This window comes from Eimeria necatrix, genomic scaffold, assembly GCF_000499385.1.
Source record: "Eimeria necatrix Houghton genomic scaffold, Enh_scaff70, whole genome shotgun sequence".
Lineage (NCBI taxonomy): Eukaryota > Apicomplexa > Conoidasida > Eucoccidiorida > Eimeriidae > Eimeria > Eimeria necatrix.
The window spans coordinates 82954-101220 of NW_013651739.1; the positions used below are offsets into that span (position 1 = coordinate 82954).

Consider the following 18267-nt stretch of genomic DNA (forward strand, 5'->3'; position numbering starts at 1 on the left):
ACTCTCCGCATGCAGCTGCGGCAGCAGCAACAGCAGCAGCACCAGACGCGGGCTGCTGCAGCGGCAGCGCAGAACGTGTATTGTTGCTACAGCTGCAGTGCAGAAGTGAAAATGATGGGACGAAAGACAAAATGTCACCGCTGAACGCACTCGTTGGAATTGCCCGTGTTGCCGCTGCTGCTTCTGCAGCGTCAGCACGGCGGCATGCCGCCGCCGAAACTGCAGTTTCAGCGGCGTCTGCTGCTGCAACCCGTATAATGAAGTTTACGAAATTCCTAGAAGCGTACCTCCCATTAAAATGTTCTTTATTTGATGAGAGCTGCTATATGGAGTTCTTGCCCTAGCTAATTCCATAGCAGCGGCACTGTTTTTGCCTCAGCTGCCTTCCTGCTTTGCCTGAGGAAGGTCCTGCTGCTCATGTGGTGGGGCTGCATGCGGCACGCGATGTAAGACCAGTTTTATTTGGAATACAGTCCTAAAGAAGAGTAGCGAATAGCGGCGAGACATGCTTTACTACCCAGGTAGAACTGTGGCAGCACCTGCTGCTGCAGCGCGGCGTGTTCGGTAGCATCGCAGCGCTCAGCTCAAATGTAGGGAATGTGGCTAGCGAAGCCGTTCCACCCTGTTGCAGCAGCGCAGAAGCGTCTGGCGCTTTCATAAGACTGCAGCAGGAGCTGGTGCTTCAGTATTCCCTGCCCGCAGCTTTCGCAGCAGCGCCAGCAGCAGCAAATACAAATGCAGCGAGCAGTGCTCTCGCCCTGCAGAGGGCTGGGTGCCCTCGTGCATATACTGCGGCCCACCCGGTGTACTCCCCTCACATCAGCTAGCAAATGCAACGCCAGCGCCGCCTGCAGCGCCAGCAGCAGCAGCTGCTGCTCCAGCAGCTGGCGCAGCAGCTGCAGCAGCACATTTCACAGCTTCCCAGCCGCTGTGGCTGCCCGGCCTAATACTGCAGAAGCCCACCCCCCATGGCCCCAGTATGGCGCTGAGCTGTACCGACTTCAGCAAACTGTAAGCCGCCACGACTAAGACGGACTTAGTGAACTTAGAGTTCAGAATTACTGGTTTTTGGCGTTGAAACTGTTTCCCTTTTGCACATGACGCAGCTTGTGCGTAACTCGCTGCAGCATCCGCAGCAGCAAGGGCAGCAGCAGCTGCTGCTTCCAGTCCATCCTGGTTTTGCGGGGGAGTGGGGTGTCTGTACAGCGCAGCTTCTACTACCGCTTCCACAAACACGTTGGCTGCGGCCGCTTCTCTCGCTACAGAGAATTCTATATTCGTCCTCGATCTTTGGAATCGACTCAGAGGCTGAGGTTTAATTACAAACCAACTTTTTCTGCTGCCAAAGCCTCAGGCCTCAGGTGCCTTCGGTGGAGAAAAAGAGTTGCTGCTGCCACGGATCCGCAGCAGCTGCTTCACGTTATCGAAACATATAGGTCTGTCTACGCCGCTGCGGCGTTGCTGCTTCTGGGTTCCCTGCTGCTGCTGCTATGCGCCTGCTGCTGCTGCTGCTGCTGCTACTCGCCTGCTGCTGCTGCTGCTGCTCTGCCCCTTGATCTGCTGCAGCATGCACCTTGAGAGGTTCTGTGTCTTTGCGTTTTGCCTCTGCTGCTATTTGCGGTGTCTAGACACGTGCACCCTCGCAGCTGCTTCTTGCTGCTGTTGTCGCTCGAGCGCTTGGTGGCCTTGGGCGGCTGCGACCCTTCAGGTTTTCGTTTCCGCATTCTTTGCAGAGACATTATCAAGGCAGCAAAGAGATTCCAAAGTCAGCCACTTGCTCTCGTTGCTGCTGCTGCTGCTGTCGGTCGCACTGATAATGCTGCGTCTGACGCCTCTTGCTGCTGCTGTGTTGCTGCTGCTGTGTTGCTGCTGCTGCTGGTGCTGCTACCTGCTGTTTCTCACTGGTCTGCTCGCTGTTGCGGTTAGCACTAAGGAGCTGGTGCAGAAGCAGTAGCATCAGCGCAGAAGCACCAGCGGCAGCAGGAAGAGCAGCTTGCCTGCAGCTGCAGCTGCAGCTGCTGCTGCTATTGCGGGCCTTAAAGGTAGACTTTGAGTGTCTACATTGTCCCAACTTCGGCTGACGGTTCTTGCTGCTGCTGCTGCTGCTGCAGACCTGCCACGGGTGTGCTGGCTGCTGGCCCAGCTGCGGGCCACAGCTGCAGTGGACAGGCTGTCGAGACACCTGAAGCCACAATTGCCGCTGCTGTACCCGCAGCAGCTGGTGACCGCAGCAGCAGCTCTAGGTACTGCCCGGCTGCAGCATAAGTCGCTTCTCAATGCTATTGCTGCTGCAGTGATGCCTTACCTTTCTGAAATATCCGCAGGGGATCTACTGAAGCTTCTCCAGGTGATCGGCTGGCTAAACTGCTGCTGCCGTCGCCGCTGTTGCATTTGCCTCTGCGGCTGCTATTTTTGCTGCTGCTGCGGCGGCGTGGGCATTTGCTGCAGTTCGTATTCATTTCATTTCTGCTGCAGGGGTATGCAGGGGCTCAGCTGCACCACTACGGCCTCATCGGCGCCATTTCTGCAGAGGTTCAAAGACGAGTGCATGTTGCTGCAGCAGCTGCTGCTGAAGCAGCTGCCGCAGCTGCTTCTAGAGGTGCAAGGACGGCTGCTGAAGGCGGCAGCAGCAATGACAGCAGCAAAAGCAATGCAACTGGAGACTCTTTGCAGTGGGGTACAGAAGATACATGGATGCAAGAGGCATCGGGTGCAGCAGTGGCAGCAACGGAACCAGCAGCAGCCCCAGGACGCAAACGGCGGCAGCAGAACCAAATCACTGGAATAGTTCCCTCTATAGAGCAGCTTGTCGCATTCCGTGAGCCATATAAGACCCACCGCCGCACAAGCCAGGCCAGCCGCAGCTGCAGCATTTGAAGCATTAGTAGCAACATTACAAACAGCGCCAACCGTGATAACATGCGTGTCTTTTTGCTGCTTTCCCATGGTTGCTGCAGTTGAGTCGTTCACAGACCTCAAGTATAGAGATTGGTCATTTCTACAGCTCCTCAGCAGACAGCTGCAGGAAGCGTTAGAACAGGCTTCGCGTAGGTGCTTTTTCTGCCGCTGAATTCATTCGCTGCTTCACATTATTTCTCTCAGTGCTGCATTTCGTCTTTATGTCTTTTTTGTGACTCCGCTTTTGTCCTATCGCGCTCTGTGTGACCGTCCTCTTGTGTGCTTCTGGGGGTGTCTGTGGCCCCCTGCTTCGCCTGTCGCTTCGCCGGCTGCTGCTGCAGTAGCCTGTTGCTGCAGCTGCCTGCTGCTGCTGCTGCTGCATTATGTGCGCAGCTGACCGTGGTTTCTCCTTGGCGTCTCCAGCCTTGCTTGGTCGAGCCTTAGAAAGCCTCAGGCAGCTGAAAGCCAACGAGAAAGCCTTGCTGCTGGCTGTCCTGGATCACATGCACACACATTTACATGATTGCTGCCCCGCAAGGTAGGCTATTTCGTTTCGTGCCTGTTCCTCATGTCTTTTCAATTTGAGTGTACACCGCCATCGCTACTATTCTTTGCCCTTGGCGTCGGCTCTGTTCGTCTTGATTACTTGCTTGTCACGTCAGTCCTGTTCACTTTTCTTCTGTGTTACCCTTTGTTATTCCATCTTTCCTGGACTTGGCGTCTTAGCGAAGTCGCGCCGTTTTCATCTTCTGATACTGTTGCTGCTCCTGCTGCTGCTGCTGCTGCTACAGCTTGGCGTTGGTGGGCCGGTGCACTGCTGAGCAGCTTCCCCCTTGTTTGCCGCACATAAGGGAGGTGAGCTTCCCTTCTACAGTTTCTGCCTTTCGCCGTTATTCCTCTTGTATCTGTCGCTCTGTTTTCTTTGCTGTAGAAGCAAGATACATCAGTAGACAGATAATAGAGAGTACAAAGTGCTTATGTAACAAGCTCGGCTTTTGGTTTGTGTCTCTTGCAGAAGCACAAGGACTTCCTGTTGGTGCTGAGGGACATGTGTCCTGTGTTAGAGCTGGAGGAGGTGAGGCTACACCGTCGGCATATGCCCGCCCTTGGAACTATGTTCCGTCTCTTTTATCTATGTTCTTTTCATTTTCTAATCGGTGCACTGTCTCATGTTTGCGTCTTTGTTTTATCCACCTAGCATTTCGCTTTTGTGCGGTGACTGGCCCGTTTTTGTGTAATTCTCCGTGCCTGTTGGTGCCAATAAGTAAAAGAGCCTCAAATAGCACTAGTTGAAACCAGGCGGTTCCTCTGGTCAGTTTCCCTTAGCTGATTTCTGCTGCGGGCTGTGCTTGCCCAGGTTGTATCAGCTGCTGCCTTTGCTTCTACTGCCTGTGTCCGTCGTACCATCAAGGACGCGGTTTTCAAAGTGGGTCTTTGCCGCATTTGCTGCTACTGTGTACGGAGCTTCAGCTACCTTCCGTTGTCTGCTGCTGCTGTTGCCGAATGCGTCTATGTGCTCTTGCTTGGCAGTGTATTGTTTCCTTAGGGCCTGACAGAGAGAATCATGAGCCTGCAAGACACACCTGGAGGCCTGAGTGATGTTCCCTTGCTGGCTGAGGTAAGCCTTCGTGCTGCTGCTGCCGGTGTTTCTGGCTTCACTGCTGTTACTTTCGCTGCTTCACGAGCATTCATGCCTCGCTGCTTGAGCGCAGCTCTTCCGCTGCCGGAGTCCCGTTTCTCAGTTTTTTCGTCTGTTTCGTTTTGCTGCAGATACTGCTACGGCGGCAGCAGCTTTCGGCGGATACGTTTGATGTGCTGGCTCGTCTACTGCACAGGCACCTAGATGTGATGGAGCCACAGGATCTGTCGCGTCTTTCTCGGTTTTTGGTTCGTCTATTAATTTAGCTATCTCCTGTTCCCATTGTGTAGCACCCGGGTGCTACTCTTGCGATTGTTTCGCTACCGCAGTTGGCACTCCTGCTGCAACAATTGGCACCCCTGCTGCGGGTGCTGCTGTTGCCATGACAGCTGCTGCTGGTGTATCTACTACTAACTCCTGGTGTTTTTCGCAACAATCGACGTAGGGACTCCTGCCGCTGCTGTTGCTTCTGCTGCAGCGGAATGCAAAGGCTGCCTCTTTGGAGTCTGAGACGCTGCTGAATGCGACGAGCCGTCGAGTTCTGCGTCTAACTAGTGTCTTCTCTCCTCCCGACCTGAAGGAGGCAGTCAATTGTCTTATGCAGGCGGGGCCCCCAGAAAGGCGATATGCTGTGCTACTGCAGCGAGCTGCTTCGACGGACAGGTAAAGCTTTGCAGCTATTTTGCTGCTGCAGAGCTGCTTTGCCTTATTGGGTTTTTCGCTCAGGCACCTCAGCAGCACAAACAGCCAATTGCGACGTATAGGTGTGACTCTGCAGGCGTGGCCGCGCGCCTGAAGATCTCCAGCAAGGAGAAGCAGCCGCAGCAGAAGCCGATGAAGACACAGTAAGTGTCAGTCCCAAGGACCTCGAGAACTCCCTACAGCGGCTGACCAACAGGCCAGGCGAGTTGCTGCTTGGTCGAGCAGCAGCTCGGGCTAGAGCAAAGGCTAAGGCAGCAGCAGCAGCTGCCGCTGCTCCTGAGAAGACGCCCAAGGAGGCAGGAGTACCTCCTAATGATGCTGCTGCACCCGCTGAGCCTGAGGAATCTGTTGCGCGGCGGCGGCACAGCCACCGGCAGCGGATCCTACAAGAGGAGGGCTGGGACCTGCTGCACCGCCGCGTTGGGGCTATGCGAGATATGAAACAGTGGCTGTAGCGGCAGCAGCTTCAGGAGATGCTGCAGCTGGGCCATCCACACCAATCGCCGCTGCTTCAGCAGCTGCTACTGCTGTAGTAACGGACTTAAGGAAGTGATAGAGTCCGTGGGGCTTGGATATTTCCCGTTTCCCGTTTGCCCCATTCCAGTTTTAGGCCGCATGTAACAGGCGCAAACTGAAACCGAGATGAGATTTTCAAATTTTGACGATATAGCGAGTATATAGAATAAACCTAGATACGCAAAATTGAGCACCTACGTGCTTGCTTACTAATAGGCCTTCATAGCTGGACATGGCGACTATGCGCAGACAAGCACAAGCTAACATCTCTAGACACACTTACGAGTTCTTTTTAGTTTGATACGTGGAAGGTGCTCAAATCACAGCAGCACTAGCAGCAGGAGATTCCCGATTGCAGCATCTCCTCTTCTGCTAGCTACTGAGCAACCCCACCGGCGCGATTCACCTTTGTTACTGAGTTTTGGTTGCCAGAGTTATCTGCGTCTGAACTGTACTTCTATTCACGAAATGTAGTAGTTCCTGTCCGGCTGGCGGACAGATTTTTCATCTTCCACATTCTTTGTCTCTTACGCCCTTTGCCTGTCTGTCTGTCCGGCGTTTACCTTTACACTTTCCTTTTCCATCATTTACACGGTTGTTACGTGCAAGTATGGTTTGCAAGAATGCTGTTTGCTATGAGTGGCAGATAGTGAGACGCTGTTAAGGTTTGCTACCAGGGTATATGGTTGCCCTTCTACGGCTTGACATCCTAAGCATTTATTTGACGTACAAAAGACCTCAGGGTGCCTTTAGGCTTTCGTTGCTAGGGTGCTTTTGTGACCAGAGTTGAGAGTCTGAGAGTCCTGTCCTTGCTTTGCCATCTGAGGTAAGTTTTTCCCGCTGCTAACATTTTTCTTCCTCCGCTTATCTAATGTTCAAGTGCTTGTTTGCTTGCTTGCCTGAGAGCACCTCATCGCCAGCACTTTCCGTTCTGTTTGATTACCTCTGTTTGCCTGTATGGGACTGTCCCTGCAACACATAGAAATCTTCTTTATTGTCTTTCTTTTTGCATTAGCCGCTTATGTACGGATACCCCTCTTTCTGTCCCAGAGCCATGGATTGAAGCGCTCAGGGGCAAACGAATCAATACGCAGCATTAGTTGTATTGCGGGGCTTTCGGCTCCCTAATGCAAGTAGTTACATATGGCGTGGAGTGCCTTCACGCGCAGGTATGCGTGCACGTGTGCATCCATTTAAGCATCCTCTGAAACCTTTGTTATGGGACCTTTATGGCGCGCTCTCACCGCCTCCAGCCACTGAAGCTCTCTAAGCGAGCGGCCTACTCAGCTAGCTAAAGCCTCCAGCGGAGGCAGCCAAACAACAGCTAGCTACAGCAGCTTGCTACGGCTGAATGCAAGCCCATCTAAATGTTCCCCTGTGCTGACGGAGTACCAGGTGCGCACTGATTTAGGAAAGTGCCATATGACTGCTGTTTGCTGCTTCTGGCTGCTTGTACTGCTGCGGCTTTGAGTGATTGCTGTGAGTATTTTGGCTCTTGCGCCTCCGTGTCTGCTTCTGTCTGCGCCCTGGCTGACGAACACTGAATGCAGCGCCGTGCAAAAGAGAGACTGAGACGCGCTACGTGGTTTTGTAAGTCAAGACAAAAGGGCAGCAACGCCTCAAGATGAAATGCTTTCTGGCCGGGGCCCTCTGAACTGCAGCGAAAAGCCAGCCGCCTGGTGGTTGGTGGCCGCAGCCCCAGCTCTTATTTCTTTCCTACGCCTGGTGCTACTCCTACAGCAACTGTAACAGCAGCAACAGCAGTTCAAGATGCTGCCGCAGCAGCTGCTTCGGGGGGAGTTGTGGTGCGGAGTGGGGCTGAGTGTTGGTCGGGTCGGTGTTGGGTTAGACTTGAAGGTCTCCTGTTTTTTTCCTTGACTTTTTATGTTTCTCCGAGAGTAAATCGTTTTGAATTCAAGGCATTTTACGCTGTCAAAGACGAACAGTACAGGAGGGCCTCAGCAGCCCGTTCTCTGGCTCTGTGTCCTGCCGTAGGCGGCCACAGACTCAGCAGCAGCAACACCCGGCGCTGCAACTACTGCTGCTGCGGCGGCGGCAGCAGGTGTCTTAGCACAGTTTATCACTTTGGCTGCTGTTTTTCCCGCCGTGCTCACCACAGAGACGCTACAGCGGCGGCGTCTCCTTTTGCCGACTGACGGAGACTGTTGCTGCTCCTGTTGCTGTTGCTGCTGCTGCTGCATCTGCTGCTGGCGGCCGTTGCCGCTTCCCATTCTGCATTTTCTCTCCTCAGGAGTCGCTCTGTCTTCTTGAGGCTCGCCCTGACTCCTCTGCCGGCAGCAGCGCCAGCAGCTAGAGCAGCGGCCCCAGCCACACCCAGCAGCCCTGCAGCAGCAGCAGCCTCACCATGAAGCACTTTGAAACCCAAATGCCGTCGTCTGCAGCCGACCCGCTGTCAGGAGCAGAGGCACGCAGTACCTCGGCGTGCTCTCCGGAGGCGACGCCCACGGGTCCAGTGGTCTGCCCCTCAACAGCATCAGCAGCAGCAACAGCAGCAGGAGGAAAACGCAGCTGCAAAGGCTCAGAAGCCTCAGTTAGGTCTCGCTGCAGCTTCTGCATCAATTTCTTTTTTCATGCCACCCTGGCTCTCGTGGCAGCAGGTGAGCGGCGCTCCTTAGCGGGGGCTTAGCTAGGCCGCTCAGACACTAGCTAGCGAAGCAAGCGACTTCATGGCTAGCCAACTGTCTGGCTAGCTGGCTAGCGGCTTTAGCTATTTGCCGCTGTAGCTGTTCAAGTTCGCCGCCAGGCGGACTTCTGCAACCGGCGGCTTTCTGGTGATATGCTACGCTGCTTTCCCCTGCTGCTGCTGCTGCAGTTGGCGGTGTGCTGTACTGCCTTCCGCCGTCACACTGGCTGCACGTAGAGGTTAGCCGCGCCTTGTCTGCATTGGCTTCTTCGCCGGACTCTCCATCGAGGCTTAACCTGGTGAGCTGCTGAGCTGCTGCTGCCGGCGCTCTGCTGCTGCTGGTTGAAGCCTCATTGCTGCTGCTTCTGTGCTGCCTGTTGCGCGTTGCTTGGCCCAGGGTGAGTCCCTGCGTGCTGCTGCTGAGCAGTTGGAGGGGACTGAGCTAGCCTTTGTTTCGCCGCACCTGTTGGCTCTTGCTGCTTGGGGGTATCTCGATGCTGCTGCTATTGGGGCTCTCAGCCTGCTGACGCTGCTGCTGGGCAGTGCCCTTGTCCGAGGCATGCTGACCTACAAAAGAGACAGAGAAATTGAAGGTGAGGCACCTGTGGGCCCCTTGGAAAGAGCTGCACAAGCAGACGCATGCATAGATGGCACTGCAGGGTCAAAACTCCGAAAATATCTGAGACAAAGGCTGCATGCATCCTTGGGGCTTGCGCATGCGCCTCTGTAAACGCCGCAGTAAACCCTCCCCCCATCCGCTACTGCCAAAACCAAATGACCCTCGAGGAGTACAACAAGAAAGACGCAACTTATGCTGCTGTGCAGGAGCTCATGGCCTCACCAGGTGGGAGGGATAGTTCATTTCTGTGGCGTTGCATTTTGTTTGCACAGGATGGCATTTTTGTTGGTTCCGTTTTTCTTGTCTCGGCGCTATTCCTCCAGGGCCCTTCGTGTTTCCTTTTATTCTTACTCTATTCATATTCTTTGGAGGCTCATATCCTTTCTGTGTTCCTTTTATTCCTGTTCTATCTATACTCGTTGAAGGCTCATTTGCTTGTGCCTTGCAGCCGAACCAAATTCTCCCATTTTCCCACCAGTCTTCGCTTTAATACATCTCTTGTTCCCTGCGAGCTATTTTTGTGGCCTGCACTTGTTGCTGTTGCTTTGCTGCCTCTTTGCGCGGCTGTTCATATCTAAATTTGGTTTCGAGCCTTATGCATATTCCAGTTGTCATGACCTGTTTGCTGCATCGGCCTATCTTCAGTTGCTGCCTTTGCTTTGCATAGTGGGGTCCTCGTCACTTGGCCCTGTCTTCCTTTTCTGGTTTATCTTTTTCTCTCCTCGCCTGCGTGGCCTTTTTGCAAAAGCCATTTCACAATGAGGCTAACCTTGCGGCTAAACCTCCGGGCTGTAAGGCGTGGGGCTGGCCTTTCTGCAGAGTTCCAGGCCCTGAAGGCACAGAGGGCGTCGCAGGGCAGCGAGGCGTGGAACTGGCAGCGCCGGGTGGGATCGGAAGCAGTGAGCGATCCCGAGGAGGAGGAAGAGGGGGATGCGACGGAAACAGATGGGGACACGGACACAGCCCAGTAGACTTTCCACGAAGCCAAACAGGCGTTTAGAACTGTTACCAGCAGCAGCAGGTGCAGCAGCTGCACTTGCTAGTGAATTGGCTGCAGGTGGTGCTTCATTGATTTTCGTGATGAGACCCCTTGGGGGGACAGAGACAGAAAACTGCCTCCTGAGAGTTCCTAGGGTGCCTTCACTCATAGAGACCCCTCACAGGGCTCACACGCAGCGGCTGACACCTTGGGCAGCCCCCCGCACCACCTGCAGTTGGTTTTGCTGTAGTTCCCGTAACGGGGACTGTCCCCCGCTGCAGCTTCTGTTGTTGCTACTGTTGCAGAAGCTGCAGCGGATGTTGAGGGCACAGGCAAGCTTCTCGTCCTTAGGAGAGAGTGCAGCCTGCCTTCGCGCGAGCTCTTTGGTGAGGAAACAGGCCCCGCTACACAGCTCACGACTGGGGGTGGGGCCCAGAGCCGCTGTTGCTGCTGCACTAGCAGCTGCAGCTGCGCTGCAGCGGCGTGACCCGTGTAAAATCTCTGCAGAGAGAGAAGATATGGCTTGAGAGATGGGCAGAGTCTCTGCAGGTGGCCACCGACGGTCCTGGGACTCAGCATGGGGCACCAGAGGGTTCTTCTTTTGTCCAGAACACCACAAACGTAGGGGAACAAGCAGCAGGGGGCCTGAAGGGCCCTCTCCTGGGTCCCTTTTGAACTGCACAGGAGTCTGTTACTTTTGTCTTCTTTGCCAGTTCGAGAGGCCGTTTTACACTTTTTGTTCCTGTCACACACGTAGTCGCATAGCGAGTGCACTGTGTTCTGCTGCAATGGCTGTTAGGGATTTTGCTGTTACTTGAGCTTCCGCTGATGGTTGTGGTGCTGTTTTGTGGGATTTGGTATCGACCCGTTTCTCACTGCGTGTCTGCGTTGACCTCTCGTAAGCAGAGTTTAGTGCTTGAGCTGGATTGGACACGACCGAAATCAGCGGGGCTTCTAGAGGCTGGTAAGGGCATGTTCTTCCCACGAAAGCCACTGAAAATATACTCTACTCCCGCTGGCATCTGCGTGGGGGTTTCTCTCGGGTGGCCCTGACTTCAGTGTATTCTGGCTTGGTCAAGAGGCCTGGAGAATTCCAGAGGAGGCGCGAACAACCCTGGCTAAAACTATTAGATTGAGAGTTTCCTCGAACTTCGGGAAGACCTCGTGACCACTCCTACGAACTGAACTTCAGAGCTACGCACTGCCGAAGGCACAAACCAACGGATGAAGAAGGAAGTTCGCACAGGAGGGTTTCCAGACAAATGTATGGTCTGGGGGAGTGCTTCTACCTCATTTTCTGTTTAGCTCCAGCTTATCTAGAACGGAGACTGGGACGCTTGGATTTCTCGGGGTTTGACGTCCCAACAAAGCCTACAGCATGATCGTCGGCCGACAACATTCCAAATGTGCGCACTGAGGCGAATCGACACAGCGCATGCCTAGTAAAGTTTCAAGCTATCCGCTTTCGAGCTTATTCCTGAGCTCAAGCAACGCCGCATTGGGATGGGCATGCGTACACATAGCGTACGGCAAGTGACTGAATGATAGGGAGTAGTGCCGACGATCTACAGAGAGCCATCGCGTGTGAGAGGCCAAAGATGTAAATGCAGTTTTGCTAAGAGGGAAGAGGACAACTTAAAACACGAAACCGTATCGAGTTATGACCAAAAAGGCAAAAAACGCTGAATTCCTGTGGGGTCCTCAAGGAGTTTACACACTGCCAGGATCAAGTTAAGGGCATCAGTGATACCTAAGATACGGCAACAGCAAATACGGTCCCGGGTCGTACATCCGAGCGTTTCTCGGCCACATAGCTTTTCATGTATCATATGCGCCTTGCAGTAGATCGGCTAGGCAGTGCACTCCATATGCCAGGGGCCTGCTTTGTCCACGTCGGGAGCCAATATTCAAAAATATGCTATTTGTCCATTTTTGTCAGGGAAACACGGCAGCAAATCCTGGCACTGCTTCTAAACACTCCTCGAATGGAAAAACTTGAAATGCTGTCTGCCAGCCATACTTGATTTTCCGCTTACCGGAAGAGCATTAGACCGTCCTCTGCTTGCGAACCTGACGTATTTGACTGTCCCAAGCAAGCTCATGCGCCAGCATAAATTCAGCATCCTGCTAGTCAACGACGTTTCGCGAACGTCGTTGACTAGCAGGATGCAGATTGCGAAGGGTGCAATCTCTTCTCCGGAGCGCAGGCAGCAGGCTTTCAAGGCATCTCTCGCACTTCGCCGCTGACACCTTCCCACTAGCTGAGCTTGCTAACTCTATGAACTCTGGTGTCTGCAAGTAGGTTGTTTTGCTTTTGCTTGCTTTGGACTTGGGCTCCTTGGCCCAAGTCAAAACCGCTCTAGCGCTGTCGGCCCCAAAACCACTACCAATCTTGGCGCAAAGCTCGGGGTCAGGATATGCACTGCTGCTGGAGGTCGCACGGCATTCTGCAACAATTCACATCCTTTCACAGTAATCCGTAAGATCTAATTAGCCTCTTTTGCTGTTTATTCAAAGTTATTATTTAGCATGCTTAGCCGGTGTGCTGGTCTTCATTTGCTGGGCCCAGACTGCGCTAGGAGCATGTCACTGTTGCTCCGAAGCGTTGCTATTAAGAGGCATGGAGGCTGTCATCAGGAGATGCAGTGGCTGTTTTACGTAGACCCCTCTTCTTTTGCAGTGCATTCCATATCAACGGGTTAGAGAATGCAGACAGGTTTCGGTGTGGTGAATACTGCAGTTTCCGACCCCAGTACCCAGGACCGTAGATGCGAGGGAGAGGCAACAGCCGACAAAGAGAATAAGCCCACGAAAGTGTTAGACCTTTGTAGGGCAAGGCATTTGTGAGAGGTGACCCTTAGTCCCTTAGGCCAAGCGCAGCTTCAGTCCATGTACGACTTCGGGGAACTCGAAGCACCACTTGAGGCACAACACTTACAGTTGCGTGAGCATTATTACGTCAAGTGAAGTACGGAAAAAGCATTGGGGCTTAAGGCTAAGTGCATAATGTTGCTATGAACAAATTGCAAATATGCACGAGTCGAAGGGCTGCTCTCGGGTGCCCAATAGAAAATGCATTACCGACTGCCAAATATTAAGAGGTCCTGAACAGTCAGATTAATTCATATAGCAAGGTTCCACAGCTGTGGAGGCATCCACCGATGCTATGCTGTCTAAAAGTTGTCCCACTACACCCAACTAGAATTCAACTGATCAGGTCTTCAATTCCCGCTGATTCGGCATAGACCGCTCCATTGGTTATGGTTTCGGTACACATTACATGGAAAACGTGGTAATCTCTTTGAAATTATCATTGCTTAACCGGTGGTTAAATGCAGATCCCGTGATGAAGCCCTGAGACCCTATCAGCACGTAAGTGTGATGTGGCCCATTCGTCAACGGTGTTTTGTCAAAATTTTCTACACATACATGTGCCCAGGTATTTTATTTTGGTTTTTACCCAGCTTAAGGGATGATACGCTGCTGTTGCTGGCCGAGCTGCTGCTACTGAGGGCCACTGGCGCAGCAGAACTGGTCCGGTCGCCCAGGGGCTGCCATGCTAGGTAGGCAGCCACAAACTCTGTGGCATGCAAACTGGATTAAACCATTACATGAAGCACTAACGACACACTAATATCTTATTGATTCAGTGGTGTGTGTCTTCGAAGCGGGAATTGCTGACCCACCAGCTCGCATGAGGTCGTCTGTCGTCGGATCGAGCCTCGTCCCTGCATCTGTCCGTACCTGTTCACCGTGTTTATTTTTGTTCCCATTAATTGCAATTGCTTCATTTCAAAAAAATAAAGGATCCCCATGTGCAACTGTCTGTCAGTGACAAAGTGGCAGCAGCAACAGCAGCGAGAGCGCGTGGCCAACAACAGCAAACAACATGTCTCCCTTCTCCTGCCTGCAGCGCCTCTGGCTTCCCTCGCTATTAGTTACTGCGGGCTTCACCATCACTGAAATCCGCACTAAGGAGAGTTTTGGTGAGTTTAAGAAGCATTTGACCCTGGTGGCTCACCCTTATCAGCCTACAGAACAGGCAAGCCTTTTGCCTCCCTTTGTCACACTGTGTCTCTGTGGGCCCCCTTGGGGTTACCGACTGAGCAAATTGAACACTTAAAATCAGCAAGAGGCACGCTTGACTTTGCACAAGCAAACTGGGACCCCTGGCATACTCTGGATCCTTGCTGAGTCACCGTGCCGAGTCCCTGCTAGTCCTCTCGCAAAGGTTACTAATATTGGAAATGCGCACTTTGTACTTGTCTGCTGGTTACCTACGTCTGAAAACCCCCTTCCATTTTTTTGCTTTTATATTTCCCATTTGCTCCGTAGATGCATGCAACACCCCCGAGTTCCCCTGTTGTGCTATGCTATGTTTTTCGCAGCACATTACAATGTCCGTGAGCCCCACGACGCTTTTGCAGCTCCTCCGTTGGTGTATTTGTTGCTGTCGCTGGAACTGCTGCTGTTTGTGCAGCTTGTCACAAGCTAGACTGATGCTGAACAGCCTTTAGAGAGGAGCTGCAGCTCCTACATAACATTGCAGGGTGAAGTGCAGCTGCAGTCCAGCTATCTCAGGCCTTTCATTGATTTCAACGGATAGCAGGAACATGAGGGTCTACTTTGGCTCAAAAATCCGGGCAGTAACTGTTTCAAAAGGCCCTTTTACGCCATGATTGCAGCTTTTCTCCTGTGCCTCTGCTTTTCACCCGCGTTACTGCAAATTCATGATTGTCTTCAAGCAAACTTTGTTGGTTGTGTCGCGATAGACGCTAGTGCCACTTCACAGAATCTGTCTGTGGACATCAAAGTGGTTCTTCCAACGCATGGCCACTTGTGGCTAGCTGATCGCTCTTGAGAACTTCTTTGAAAAGAGCAATATAAACCTTTCCCTCTTGCCTACGTAGTTAGCTATACCTATTTACACATGGTGAGCAGCAGCGGCACAGCAGCATAAACGTAAGTTTGCACATGCTCATGCTTGTGCAAGTGTTGTGTAGGCGCGGCTAATGAAAGAATCCGGGAGTCTGCAGGGGGCCCTGGACACGTTCTGCATGTTACAGTGCCTAAAACATCCTCAATTGAATGTCTGCAGCAACACCAAGGCGCGTTTGGAACCCAAACCCAGCAGCAGCGACAGCCAAACCCACGGGCTGGAAGGCACTTTCCAGTGCTATTTCAAGGCTCAGGGCGGGGGAGGTGTTCAACGGCGCTGCGTTTCGGACTGTGGAAGGCAGCAAGAGTGCAAAGACACCTCCTTGGTGATGAGCAGCCCAGTTTGGAGCACTGATAAGGACATTCGGGAGCAGGTCAACACCTACAAGGCTTACTTCTGCAGGGAGGACAAATGCCATGATGACATCCAAAACAGACTCAACAACTACTGCAAAGAAGCATTGAAGTTTCTGTGTCCTCCCAAGGATCCCACCTGCGCCGGGGGGGCCGTGGCGAGAAAGGACGTAGGGACTGCTACGCAGCAGAAGAAGAATTGGCGCTGCTATAGCCCTAGTGCCCTTTCTGATAGCGTTAACAGCACTTGCATGGAGGGATGCATACCAGATGAGGTCACTTGCGAGGGAGGGCTCGAAGAAGGAATGAGCAATAAGCACTGGAGCCTAACCTCTGCTCTAGAATCCATAATTAGGCACGGTAAGGCAGATTCATACAGAGCCGGACAGAAATATGAGCTGCAGAAGATACTGGACAATGCATGCAAGGAAGCGTTGGCCAAGGAATGCCCACCAGACGAAGACATTTGCATGGGGGGAGCCGTGGCTCGCAAAGATCTGCCTACGCTGGAAGCAAAAGCAGCAGTCTGGAGCTGCTACCACCCCAAGGCTTTCAAAAACAGTTCCTTCACAGCTCGTTGCATTTCTGACTGCGGAGATGATATCAAATGCCTGCATGGCACTACCCCAGGTGAGGGTATGGTCTGGACGGGCGTGGTGGACCTGGAGCAGCTGATATCGGACAATGTTCTCAGAACGTGCTACGGTACAGAGCCTCCAGGAGCTCTCAATGGTCTTCAGCGAGCGCTTGACAAGTATTGCAGAGAACATCTCGCTGATAGGTGCACTGGAGACTTTTGCTTGGGAGGCGCAGTGGCCCGTAAGGACAAGGGGGGCCCCAGCCAGCGGAGGAAACAGTGGCGGTGCTACAGCCCTACTCAGCTAACAAATTCAGTAGACACAGCCTTGTGTGTAAATGAATGTGGGAAGGAGATTAAGTGCGGGCAGGGAGTCGTTGACGGCGTCAGCAATCTTCACTGGACTAAGGAGATAGCGATAAAGATTCTTATCAAGGAAAAAAAGAGAGAGTACTGCAACGTTCCAAAACGGGTGCCTCTCCGTGCTCACGTGGTGAAGAAACAGGAGAAAGCAGCAGCAGAAACAGAAGTAACAGAGAATTCTCAGCAGAAACAGAAGTAACAGAGAATTCTGGCTAAATGTGTAGCCAAGCAGCATCACCTTGTATCGTTTGCAGTTGGTTTTGTCTCGCTTTTTAGTGTTTTGGCTTCCACACATGTGCATGCATGCGCAGCCAAGGCCCCTGTGCATGTAAAACTGACTAGGCCACAGCTCCTGCCTCCTTATGCTCTCGAGCATGCTTCAACAAGAAATCAAGGCAAAGGGCAATATGTATGTGCCCCCCGCAGGGTCCTGCTGTCTGTCAGCTACGCTCTTCAGACATTGCAGCAGTACCACCTGTTGCAGCAACACCAGCGGCTGCTGCAACAGGTGGTACTGCTGCAACGGGGCGAACGTGGCCTTGGAGGGCATGGACGGTGTTGCGTGTGTTGCTCTTGCATGCTTGAGGTGACAGCGACACGGAATGAGTTAGAAAGGGCACTAGAGCTGATCAGACCCCGCGGCCCTCGGCAACAAAGATGTGCTGCTGCTGCTTCTGTAGTTCGTGCGTTGTTGACACTAAAGCCTCTTTTGGTTCTTTAGGGCTTGGAAGAACTGTGAGGGCCTGCATTTACTCGGAAATTTCATTTCTTTTTTTGTGTATCGGCCTTTTAGGAAGAGAGCCAGGCGCATATACACTTCAAGGCGCCCATTAGGCTGCTTCAGACACCCACAGAAACTTTCCCCGAGAGGCAAAAGCTGTGCTTGCTTCAGTGGCTTTTAGTTGCAGACAAGCCTTTTAAGACATATTTGCTTTTTTTTCTTATTGCCTGAGAGACTCAAAAACATTTGGGGCTCGTCTAGTTGCTGAGGCTGCAATATCTCCTGTTGCTGCATCCACGTCTGCCAGTGCATTTGCCGCCGTTCCTGTGGCTCCTGCTGACTCGTTTAGCAATAGAAGGTTCGTATTGGAACCAATTTGAACCAAAGGTTTAGCGTGACACTGCTTCTGCTGTTGGTTCTTTGCCTTTCCTGGCCGTCGGCGGAGGTGTGGCTGCGGGTTAAGCTAATCCTGAGGCTGGCAAGCCAAGTGTGGGGTCGATTAAGCGTGGTTTGTCAGCACATGAACTTATCTAGTCTGTTTTCTGGCGGTCTCCCTTGGTCAGCAGAGGCTTCCTCCTTGTGTGGGGTGGCAGCTAGCCCGTTGACTAGGCAGCTTACGTGGAGGCTCATGTCTCTACGATCTTCACGAGTACGCCTACGCATGCTGAATTTCCGAAATGCGTGCAGAATAATGAGGGATAAATGCTGCTGCTGCTGCTGCAGCAGCTTCTACCAGTGGACACCGCAGGCGCTGGTCCGGTCCAGCGACAGGCGGCTGCGGTCCTAGGCCTGTCTCCATGTTTTCGCGATTTTTGTTTTTCAGTGCAACAAAATATAAATTTTTGTTTGATGGCAATTCCCCATCTTTTTAGTTTTCCGGCCCTAAAGGAGTGGCTCAAGAGGAATCGCCGCTACCCGCAGAAGACCCTGTACCCAACTTTCCAGCGGGCTCGAGCCTCGTACCATTTTCTGCGTCGGCTTGCAGTTGCCCTCGCTAATTTTATTTTGAAAGGTTGAAATAAACCCAGTCAACAAATGCAGAAGCTGCGCTGTGCAGCTGTCGATACGCACGGGTCGCCAGCAACAGCAGAAACGTCATTTGCAGCAAGATGTGTCCCTACACAAAAAACGGTGTAGCCTTCCTTCTCGTGCTTATTTTTGTTTGGATCTTCAACGCCGCAGCAGCCTCTGCCCAAAGCCTTGGTGAGCTACTAGTGCAGCCAACTCCCCACTGCAAGGATGCTGCACGTCCTTACCAACGCCGAAACCCAAAGTGAACTGCCTTCCGTCCTTTCTAATTTTGTTCTCTTTGGGTGT

At 52.8% G+C, this 18267-nt stretch overlaps 3 protein-coding genes across 3 annotated transcripts; all 3 read left to right on the top strand.

The window, feature by feature from the left end:
- Nucleotides 1-1097: 1097 nt before the first annotated feature.
- ENH_00072390 (hypothetical protein, conserved) lies at nt 1098-5694 on the top strand (the record flags this gene model as incomplete). Its single annotated transcript, XM_013577558.1, has 13 exons — nt 1098-1189; nt 1629-1765; nt 2112-2347; nt 2476-2818; nt 2958-3047; nt 3292-3436; nt 3690-3753; nt 3914-3973; nt 4256-4324; nt 4445-4516; nt 4669-4785; nt 5016-5200; nt 5316-5694. 13 exons carry the CDS (start codon nt 1098-1100, stop codon nt 5692-5694), a joined length of 1989 nt encoding a protein of 662 aa, XP_013433012.1.
- Nucleotides 5695-8120: 2426 nt separating this feature from the next.
- On the top strand, nt 8121-9989 carry ENH_00072400 (hypothetical protein, conserved; the record flags this gene model as incomplete). The annotated part of the gene is made up of 5 exons (XM_013577559.1): nt 8121-8373; nt 8589-8698; nt 8797-8992; nt 9139-9243; nt 9838-9989. 5 exons carry the CDS (start codon nt 8121-8123, stop codon nt 9987-9989), a joined length of 816 nt encoding a protein of 271 aa, XP_013433013.1.
- Nucleotides 9990-15009: 5020 nt separating this feature from the next.
- On the top strand, nt 15010-16428 carry ENH_00072410 (hypothetical protein, conserved; the record flags this gene model as incomplete). The annotated part of the gene is made up of 1 exon (XM_013577560.1): nt 15010-16428. One exon carries the CDS (start codon nt 15010-15012, stop codon nt 16426-16428), a length of 1419 nt encoding a protein of 472 aa, XP_013433014.1.
- Between the last annotated feature and the right edge of the window lie 1839 nt (nt 16429-18267).